At 38.3% G+C, this 10,837-nt stretch overlaps 1 protein-coding gene across 1 annotated transcript; it reads right to left on the minus strand.

Annotated features, from left to right (window-relative positions):
* Positions 1–2,004: 2,004 nt before the first annotated feature.
* On the minus strand, positions 2,005–8,064 carry LOC115825440 (H-2 class I histocompatibility antigen, Q10 alpha chain-like). Its single transcript, XM_030789272.1, has 6 exons — positions 8,013–8,064; positions 4,686–4,958; positions 3,488–3,778; positions 2,822–3,103; positions 2,347–2,472; positions 2,005–2,057 (listed from the first exon to the last, which is right to left on the minus strand). Exons 1-6 carry the CDS (start codon positions 8,062–8,064, stop codon positions 2,005–2,007), a joined length of 1,077 nt encoding a protein of 358 aa, XP_030645132.1.
* Positions 8,065–10,837: the final 2,773 nt, after the last annotated feature.

Genomic DNA, 10,837 nt, shown 5'->3' on the forward strand with positions numbered 1-10,837 from the left:
TACTGCAGTAATTGGAACAGTGGTATGAAATAGTGACTTTAAATGTACGTGTTAATCTGTATGAGGGACTGCATGTAAAGGGATTCACAGCTTAGTTGAGCAATTCTGTGATATAGACTTCTTAGATTTCATATAGTTTTTTATACAGGAAAAACTGCATCAAATCTACATGAAATCTGTATGATCATTTCGGCTGCTTTCGAGTGTGGTGATATCATCACTATCATTAATCCCATCTCTGTCTAGATCAGAAATACATGACAAAGTTCATTCAAAGACATATCACCAAAAACAGTCAGAAACTCCTGGTTTACAGTGCAAGTTTAAGTCATTATGAATGGTGCATGTAGCTATACACCAGACTGTGGTGGAGGTGATGCAAAACAAAACAAAACAAAAACAAGACAAACAAACAAAAAATCCATCATATAGCCTAATGACCCAAGTGCTACAGGAGGTCAGAAAGTCTAAAAGGTAAAGCTGATTAACAGAATACTTCAGAGAGTTACCAAGATCAGAAACTGACAAGTGCTATCAAATGGACAGTAATTGAAAACACTACTTAAAGAAAATAGCATAATCCTTCTACACAATGGTCTCTTCATAATGCGTTTATACAAGAACACTCATATGTAACATCTACATTATCAACATCAGGAAAAATAATTCACAGACAAAATAAATAAAAGATAAAAACAGATTTATGAAATCCATAATGTAATACATAATTAGGGATGAACAATTGCGATTTTTCTGACAGATATTGTGATTTGGATTTGATTTGCAATATAATTTTTTTAAAGTCAAGCTTCAGTTCAGTATTCACTGTGTAACAGATTTAAAACATGTGATGGAGCATTACCACATGAGATACCATCAAAATATTAACTGCTCTATATTCTAATGCAAAGATGATAACTTAAGGATATGGAATTGCTTCCAACATGTATTTATTACATTTTTTAATTGGCATAGAACATAGAACAATCGAACATGTAAGGCATAATGTATAGTACGCCGGCCATTATTGAAAAATAAATCCCAACAGGATGAACAGGACCCCACTTATAATACGGTTACTTGCCAAAACGGTAAAAGAAACTTCACACAGTGTTTCAGTTTAATGATCTTCATGCCATTTCGTGGTCTCTGCTGAGAAAAATAGTCCTAGCAAACAGAACTTTTAAGTTGTAAGTGTTGCATAGCAATATGTTAAGCTACCCGCAGATTCGTCAACTTGATGCAGATAGGCTGTTTATTTCCGTTACGATAAGTGAACAGACCACTTGCGGAAAGATATAAAGATGTGATCAGAAGCACAAATCCCATTGCCAATGGCAGCGGTCATTCATTTTTTCAGCTGTCATTACCAAGAAATATCAGATCTCAGAACATTGGAATGGCCCATTCAATTCAAAGGAACTTTCTGCAGCATTCTGAGGAGCTGTAGCCCAGACGTGCTCCATAACGTGTAGCCTTTAAACGCAGCCTTTGCGATTTACTAATCACATTGTTTCAAATCACAATTTCAATTTGAAATCGATTAATCGTTTAGCCCTATACATAGTATTCAAAACATAATTCCACTCAAGCTTAATTTTCTGTTGAAAGACTGTTCACACATTCTCTGTTACGTATGTGAACACTGCAATTTGCTGAATCTGCTAGGTAAAGTAAAAAGGTCTCTGTTATAACAGTCAAAATATTCTGCCATGAAACAAAATGTTGGCATCTCTTTTAGGGAAATTTTCTAAATATCTCAGTACTCATTTTTGTGGTTTATGTATGAGTTGCATGAATTAGATCTTTGATGTGAAACATTGATTTAATTGAAATGTTTATCAATCCTTTGTCAGTTTGTGTGATCAGTTGCACTCTACTGGAACTTTTCTCATCAAACCAGATTTTTCAAAAAGAGACAAACAGTTTTAAAAAACTGATTGAGAGAGTTAGTGCACATGTACATTATTCACTATTTTTGTAGAGTAACACTGTGGAGTTGAATCATTTACCTCCATTGCTGTGGTACCTCACAGCAGCATGGCCATTTGAGCCACCTGGAAAAACAACAGAGAGGCACTGCATGTGTGGACAGTAAAACACTCTCAGATTTAAGATTCCCTGTCTGCCCACAATGTATCAGTGTGCAGAAGTGAGTGCAGCAGTGCGACATAGTGCATTAGTAGGTATAATCACTGTTTGTGTGAACAAGTCAAACAAGGCCCATTAAGCTGGTAAAGAAAATCAATGGCCTGTATATATCAAATGGTCTATATCGAAACTGAATCTCACTGTTGTACAGCCAAGATCAGTGTAGGGTGAAGAGTGTACCACCAATCCACTCACCAATCAAGCCTTTTTTGTGAAAGACAAACATGGCCACTGCAACCACAGCAACCAAGATTAGAACTATCACACCTACAGTAACACCTTCATCATCTGGCTCTGTCTGGCAGTCAGAACACTTTCCATCTAAAAACAGGACAAATACAGTTTTGTGTGCAGTCTTACAGGAATGAAACAACACAACACCTCAGCTCCCTTCAGATGCTCTTCATACGTTCATGAGATGTTTCTGAAGGTCAAGAAATTAAAAAGTTGCATTTCCTTTTCATTCACCTAACCAACATATGTGTTTGTGAATGTTTATAATTAACACTTATTTAGTGATAGCACATTGCTTTAAAACACTTGTGAGCATCCTTTGGAAATATGCATGTTATCTACTAATAAAATTTCTGTCCTTGTCTCAGGAATATGTTAGCAAATTAGCTTTTGAACAAATCAAATTTATCACACATATTGAAAATTCTGTAGTTACCCCACACAGAAATTGTTGGTTCTTTCAGGGTCCTGTGGTACACCCAACAGTCATAATCGGCTTTTTCAGACTCTGGGATTTCCACACTTTTCCTCAGTTGGTAAGTTCCATCACTATTTGGTATTGCTCCAATAGAATTCATTTCATTATCATGGAGCGTAATGCGGTTCTTTCTGATGTTCAGGGTCACATCTTTGGGGTACAAGCCAGTGGCCATACAGGTCAAGGTCAGTTTGTTGGGTGTGGTCGCCCTCCTTGCAAAAGCAAAAACATCTGGTGGAGCTGGAAAGAGAAGAAATTAGTAAACTCAGAGTGGAACTGTAAATGAATTGCTTAAAAAGTTAAAATAATCTGGTTAATCTGGTGACATTAATTAAGACTAATTAAGACTTAACGGATTTCTACTCAGTTCAAATGTCAGTTTAATGTTAATCTTGATATGAATGTAACAGTATCTGGAAGATGAGCTTCTTGCATTATTTTTCTCCCATTTGTCCAGCACTTGTTTCAACATTAGTGAAAAATATTTATTTGTTTGTTTTTCTCCTGTAATCTGCAGTAAACAAAAATTAACTATTCTGAATGATTCCAGGGTGTGTAATCCACTTGTATAGTGATGACCTCAGTGAGGGAGAATCACCTGACAAGCCTGACACATGTACTCACAATGTTTCTTGAGGTCCTCTTCCCCATAAGTCATGAACTTGGAGAGCCAGTCCACACACTCCTTCTCAAGGTAACCCTTAGTGTACTGGTTGAGAATGGGCACATCATCCCACTTCCTTTTGGTGGGAACGGCCTGATCAACTGGGGCCACCCACTGCATAGTGGCATCATCAAAGGACAGGAAGTCACTACCATCATAACTGTACTGGTCAACACCACTCACAAACCTTACTGATCCATCAGAGTGTCTCTCAGCCTCACAGCCATGTCTCCACTGAAGAACATGGATATCTGAAATAGTTAGGGATTCAAATAATTACAAATAGCAAAATAATACGTAGAGATTTGTACCAATGTTTCTGTTAGCCGGTAATTACCAGTTTTTGTGTCGTACAACTTACAAAAAAATAAAAAATAAAGATAAATTAAAAACTTGCCAGTCAACATCTATGGCAATAGTGCTCATGCAAAATGTAGCTATAACGAAGGCTATCCCTAAACAGGACATTTGTGTTTTGGCAGAGAAATAGCTTATGAACAGCCTACAGCACCCACCCCCTACCCACCCACCCCCCAAAAATGGAGATGACTGCGCAGTGGTCTGGAGGAGGAGAGAGTGATACATGCGCACTGCAAGCCGCAAAGACACAATGGACATGTTTGATTTCAAGTCGGCAGCAGAGGACTTTTCCCGCAGTGAAAAAAAGGAGAAAATAAAATGTTGGTAGCCTGTAGGCAACATTTGATGCCATGTAGGCCTAGCCTTTTTTTTAAAATCAGGCTACAGATGTAACAGGTTACAGATGTTGTGTAATCGCCTACATTTTAGCAGCTAATGTTGAGGTTTTACTCAGCCGTTAGGTACTGTTCGTTTTGCTTAACCATTTCTGTTCGCTAAATAGTCAAACTGATTTACGGTCATTGTCATTCTTACGTCAACCTTAGTGTACATTATATTTGCATTTGTAACACAGACTGTTTTTAAGACGTCACTGATAAGTTTCAAATTTGTGCGGTAAAAAGAATTCTTTCTGGAAATCAGACCATCAAGAAAAAATCCTAGCAGAAACCCAGATTTGTATGATTACAAATAGCATAATGCTCAACTCATCAATCAAAAGGAGGAAAAAAGTGAAGGTTTCGTGCTGAATCTCAAAAATTCTTTAACACAGGACAGAATTCTGTGAGCTTTACTCACCAGACTGATTGTGGTTCATACGCTCCATCAGAATATTGACATTGACTTTAAACCACTGTTCTTTACTCTTTCGTGACTGAGTGCCTTTCTCCCAGTAGTCAGCTGTCAGACTCTCTTTCATCCAGTCTTGTCTTGGTATCTTGACTTTGTCCTGACTGTTGTAGTAGTCAATCTCTCTGTCATCAAGCAGGCCCATAGCAGTGAACTCATGGATTCCAGGTACAGAGACATGTTTGGAGAGGGCGGTGTATATGTAATAGAGGGAGTGTCTCTCTGGAGGAAATACAGCAAGAGAAGGATAGAGTAAATGCGTCTACTTGTTAGTCTTGCAAAATAAGAACATTTAGAATAACTCAATATTATGAATTCATTTGAATTATAGACCTTTGGGACAACACCGTGTTTATCTGATCACAAAGACAATCTAAATGTTCTCAGCATTCAGTTAAAAATGACAGATATGTTGAGCATACCTGAAAGACTGCAGTCTGAAAAGGTTAGAACTTACTAGACCACAGAGAGAGTTATTTATTTACTTACTTATTCACATACCATAAATACATGCATATTTGCTTATTTAAAACCATGCACTACCATGCGCGAAATTATTTATATACAACTCAGACAAAAAAGGGAGCCGACTGCAAACTACTTGTAGAAGAAGAGAGAATATCTATATGAATGAAAGTAGTGTGGAGTTTGCATGTTCTCCTCGTGTCTGCGTGGGTTTCCTCCGGGAGCTCCGGTTTCCTCCCACAGTCCAAAGACATGCAGGTTAGGTGGAGATATTAAATTGCCCCTAGGTATTTCCCTGCCTTTCGCCCTATGAGCACTGGGACAGGCTCAAGCACCCCCTGCGACCCTGATCAGGATAAGCGGCTGAGATAATGAGTGAGATGAGTGAGTGTGTTTGAGTTGAGATGGCCGATGTGGTAGGAAGTGGTGGCTACAGGAGTTAGTGAAGTGAATTCCGACTCTTTTTAGTGAACCGGATCATTTGGCTCAGCTCAGCAATGAGAGCCGACTCTTTCGGCTCCAAAACAGCTCTTCGTTTAGTACTATGTCTAGCTTTTATAATTCAGCCAAATATAGCCAAATATAGTTTTGACCCATGATTGGTATGTGTGCATGTATATCACTTAAAATATTCAGTGTAATTATACTATACCTTATAATTTCCAGAATACCATTATTTTACATTATGTCTGGTATAAAATCTGGTTCTTTGCAAAAGGTACAGAGTTTTTAATAAGTATATTGCTCTCATCCTGAAGCACTATGATTGTTGACTGTTGCTTGTTTCATCGGTCTACTCGTTTTTAATTGCTAATTCAATCGCTTATTTTCCCGTTGGAAACAAACGGAGGAAGTTTGGCTAAGGGGTGCACTGCCTACTGTAGCGCAGCGGGTAGCGCTGCCGGCTCACGGCAAGAAGGTTTCAAACCTTGGCTGTGTGCCCAAGTCTTTTCTGTGTGGATGATGCAGCGGCGCAATCACATTCCAGTTTTCTCGCGGAAATGCATCTCTAGTTTTTTTTCTGTTGTGTTTATTAACATCTGTGAGGCTATTTCAGTTGCTTGGTATTTCAGTTTCATGTGTAAGACATGACATTTAGGAAGATAATCTATTGACAAAAGGCTACTAGGTTTATTGGGATAAATAACTACATGGCTTTTGTGGGTTTGAATGTACTTTATAGCTTATGAAGTGTAGGCCCCTTTAATGTACTTTCTTTGTGGGACATGATGTAGTTTCGGTTGGTGAGCTGGATACAGAGGAAAGCCAAATCTCACCTTTAAATCTATCATTAATTTCCACCTGTTCCCGTTAATCCGCCTTGATTAACAATAAAACTAACGATTCTCAGAATAATCAACACCAGTCGTGTAAATAGAGTAAACGATTACCAGTGTCATTTCGTGATAGTATTATTTCTCTTTACTGAACTTTGTAGCATTTGTTATACCCACACGTTCTTGTAATTTGTGATAATTGAACTTTTCGCTCTCTGTCTGGCGTCAGAGCATAACATCAGCTGTGCTCGTCTGATTTCTAAGATTCTGGCGTTTAGATACTCGCGAAACGCCCGTGGATTATCTGAAGTTTGTGTGCTATAGCGAAAGCAACAGCGTGAAATTGTTTAACAAGGATGGCAATTATCTGAATGTACTGGAAAACTAATCCCTCAGTGTGTTTTACACCATAGCTTTCTTGTGTAACAAAATTTAGATTTAAAGAACGGAAGTAAAGTTATTGAAATCGATCTCAATTTCTGAGAATAAACTTTTAGGTTAGAAATAACAGGATCTTTTATCTGTGTAATGCATCAGCGGTGACTGCAACACACCACAAAGTTTAGCACTCAGGCCACAACTAGTTTGCAAAAAAGGGTAGCTATCACAAAATGACACTGATAATCATTTACTCTTTTAACGCGATTGGTGTTGATCATTCCGCGAGTCATTAGTTTTACGGTTAATCAAGGCGGATTAACGGGAACGGGTGGAAATTAATAATAGATATAAAGGTGAGGTTTGGGCTTCTTCTGTTTCCAGCTCACCAGCCGCCACGTTTGAGTGAATGTAGCTAATTATGCTTAAGGAAAATGAAGATCAATAAGGTAAAAGGTCCTGACACTGTCAGTCAAACGTAGGAGCGGCAGGTACGCGGCCTGTGGAAACAGTTTCGAAACAAAGATGAAACGCAATGAACCGTAGCTTAGCCCTTGTCAGGTGACATGGGCGTTTTGAACCACACTTCGGAGTAGTGTTTCGATACCTCTGCGCTTCTTATTAGACCACCTCGGCACGGCGTCGAAACGTCAGTATCGAACGTCCCATTCCTAGCTTAGAGCCGACTCGTTCGCGGCCGACACGTCACTACCTGGAGGTTGACCTTAAATTCACAGTAATAGAATTGCAAATACGTTACACTGCGTATGTCAAGTAGCCTACTTTTGTTACTTAAGTAGGCTACATGTAATAGCCTACTAGATACTTTAAAACATGTACTTCACTCGTCTTTACGAGTTAGGCCCACTTTAACATTACTTGAGTCATTTTACCGAGAGCTATCTTTACTTTTACTCAAGTACGACGATTGAGTACTGTATACAACAACTCTGACTATCGCATTTCAAATAGTTCACTGTTGTCTTCTTTAACTTTTCTCCTGTTTCACATCTTCAGATAAACAGAAACATTCAACCAAACGTCAAGCGATTAAACTTAGTTTCACTTTCGATTGCTTTCAAAACCCTACATGTTCAGCACACACACACACACACACACACACACACACACACACACACACACACACACAACATACCGCTTTCTGCCTGTAAAACAGCGCAAAGGAGCAACACAGCACTGATCATCATGAAATTCATTGTGGCAGCAGTCTCGTAGAGTCGAGTCAAAAGCGAGTTTTTCTTCAGGTTTAAGGGGGTCTTCGTGGTTTTTCTCGGTTTGCTCCCCACGGGAGGATGACGGAGTCGCGCGCGCCTTTAGGAGTGTTCATAGTCTACAGCGTTCAACCTCTGATATACTGCGATCAAGACAAGTTGTTAATTTGGAAAATATCAACTCTGATTCGAACAAAATGAAAGCGTGGTTGGGTCAGGGTTTTTCTCTCGGAAACTCCCGCTGGAAATTTCTGGTTTACCCGACTTGACGTCACAACTACAACGCGTCCTCCCTCATAACAGTAATATTTCAAACGCTATTTAATTACTTTTAACAAGTCATTTACTATTGCATGTGATATGTTTGCATTCTTAATGCATTAATGAAATTGCGAGCGTGACAGTTTTTTTCAAAGACATTTGCAATAATTGATATTAGCCTAGTCGTCTAATCGAGCTTGACTGATATGAACATGACTGGGTATTGATTTGATTCAAACGAACAAAAATACTAATGTAAGATTTACATACTTCAGAGGCCATGCAGGTGTGATGACTGATGTTTCTGTGGGCATCTATATTGTTTTCCGAGATGATCAGGTGAACGCACGTTTTTCAGAAGTCGAAGGTTCTTAAACTGGGCTTACCGGTGAGTATCCTGAACATCAACTCCCATCCCCTTCATGACGAGCTTGTTAAACTCTGGAGCACCTTCAGCTGCAGGCTGATCTCCCCTAAATGCTCCACCGAAAGATACAGAAGGTCGTTTCTGCCGACGGCCATCAAAATGTACAACTCCTCCCCTCTCTGCCGCCGGAAAGAGTTAGACTGATGCCTGATGCCCTGTGCTGCTCCTCCTTCAGCATAATGATTGCACTATGGACAATTGCATAATTGACAAGTACATAATGGACAATAACTATTTCTATCTATCTCACTCCTTCTCAAAGTTATCTAGTACTCTATTGCACATGTAACAACAACAATGTTCCCTATTGCACATTACACACCACACAATAGTGATAATCTTACTATTACTGCTCTATATTGTGGAATATTCATTATATCCATTATGTACTATGTGTATAAGTCCTGCACTATGGCAATAACTTTCTATCCACCTCACTATACTCACTTTACTAAAGGCTGCTTATTATGTTATTAATTACTGCACAATGTACAGATACAACCTTTATTTTTATCTTTGTTTTATTTTTATTATTCTATTTTCCTATTAATCTTATTATATTCTACTATTTTATTCTCTGTCGTGTTTGGTGTGTGCTAATGGTGTTGTTGCAACACTTGAATTTCCCTCAGGATTAATAAAGTATTTCATATTCGCATTCGTATTTGTAAGAAGTAGTGAGAGAGAGTTACTGTCTACCATGCATGTCAATGTGACTCTTTATAGAGAGATACACTAAGTGGCTGAACAGATTTGCCGTTAGAGGACTTGCTCTAATTGCAGAATTTTCTTTAAATCAGACCTCAATCCTGCAAGAGTCCAGATATTCAAATGATTCTTTTCAGAATGTTTACAGTGAGTAAAAACCAGACTAGTATTCATCAAGAGTTTTTTGGTGAGATTTGGTATGAGATCGTCTTGTGAATTTATCATCAAGTTAAAATGCCTGGTACAGGCATAATGAGGGCAACGTAAATAAATAAATAAATCCTCTGAGTGTCACTGAATATTGAAAGTACATGTTAAAGTGACGTTTTATGAAAGCTGATATTAAATCCTGTGAGATTTAATGAATGTGAACGAGCTATGAATGTGCTCATCCAGCAGACAGTGCATGGAGGTTTAGTTTAATCCACCCATTTCACAGCACATGCAACATCTGTACTCGGCACAGGGCGGCGGGGAGGGGGGCCTGGGTGCTGCATCAATTAAAAGACTAAGCAGCTATGATGCAGTTCGTCCCAGCGCATAGGGCAATGCATAAAATTAACATTATGATAAGAACATATCGATCAGTGTTACCAATGGTGAAGTATGGATGATACCAACGATATTTTAACATTATTGTTATCAACATTCTACAGTAACCCAAGACAGGAAGCTCAGTCAACAAAGCGCGTTGTGCACACTATACACTGATAAAAATGATGCAAGAGGTTAGCAAATTCAACAACAACAACAAAAAAAAGCGTGATTTGAACAAAAAAAACCCCATGTATTTCCTACTCTGCGTTATTATTGTATTACAAAGGGTGAATTTCATTTGTTTTTTCTTTCATGATTTAAAAAATAAATATATTTTTCAGGACAAATGAAGCTGCATAATTCCAACATAATTATATTGTTGTATTCTTCCACTGACATCCATTATGTTGCATTTGCTTAAATATAACTGTAAAGTTCAGAGCACTCAACAGAACAGCCACCATTTTGAGGAGGACCGATGTTTAATCTTTAGTACATTCGATGTTGCTCATGCATGTTACCTACTTCTCTGTCTCGCTGGTATATTTTGCTAAACCATGGTGTCTTACTGTTTGTAGTTACCTGTAATTCGAATTCAGTGCAATGTCTCTCTGTGTTTTGATATCAGTATGCCTTGCAAACTTTGATTTAGCGACAGCTAAGCTTTATATTGTCATGCTTGCTAGCCAGTACAGTTAGATAGGGGTGGTAGAGGTGACAGTGTTTTTAACATAATGTTTATGCAGGTTTAACTGTTAAAGTTCTGAGCAATTATTTGAGAAAAATAATTGTTGCATTTTATCTTTTTTGTAAAAA

Source organism: Chanos chanos, chromosome 12 (genome assembly GCF_902362185.1).
Source record: "Chanos chanos chromosome 12, fChaCha1.1, whole genome shotgun sequence".
Lineage (NCBI taxonomy): Eukaryota > Metazoa > Chordata > Actinopteri > Gonorynchiformes > Chanidae > Chanos > Chanos chanos.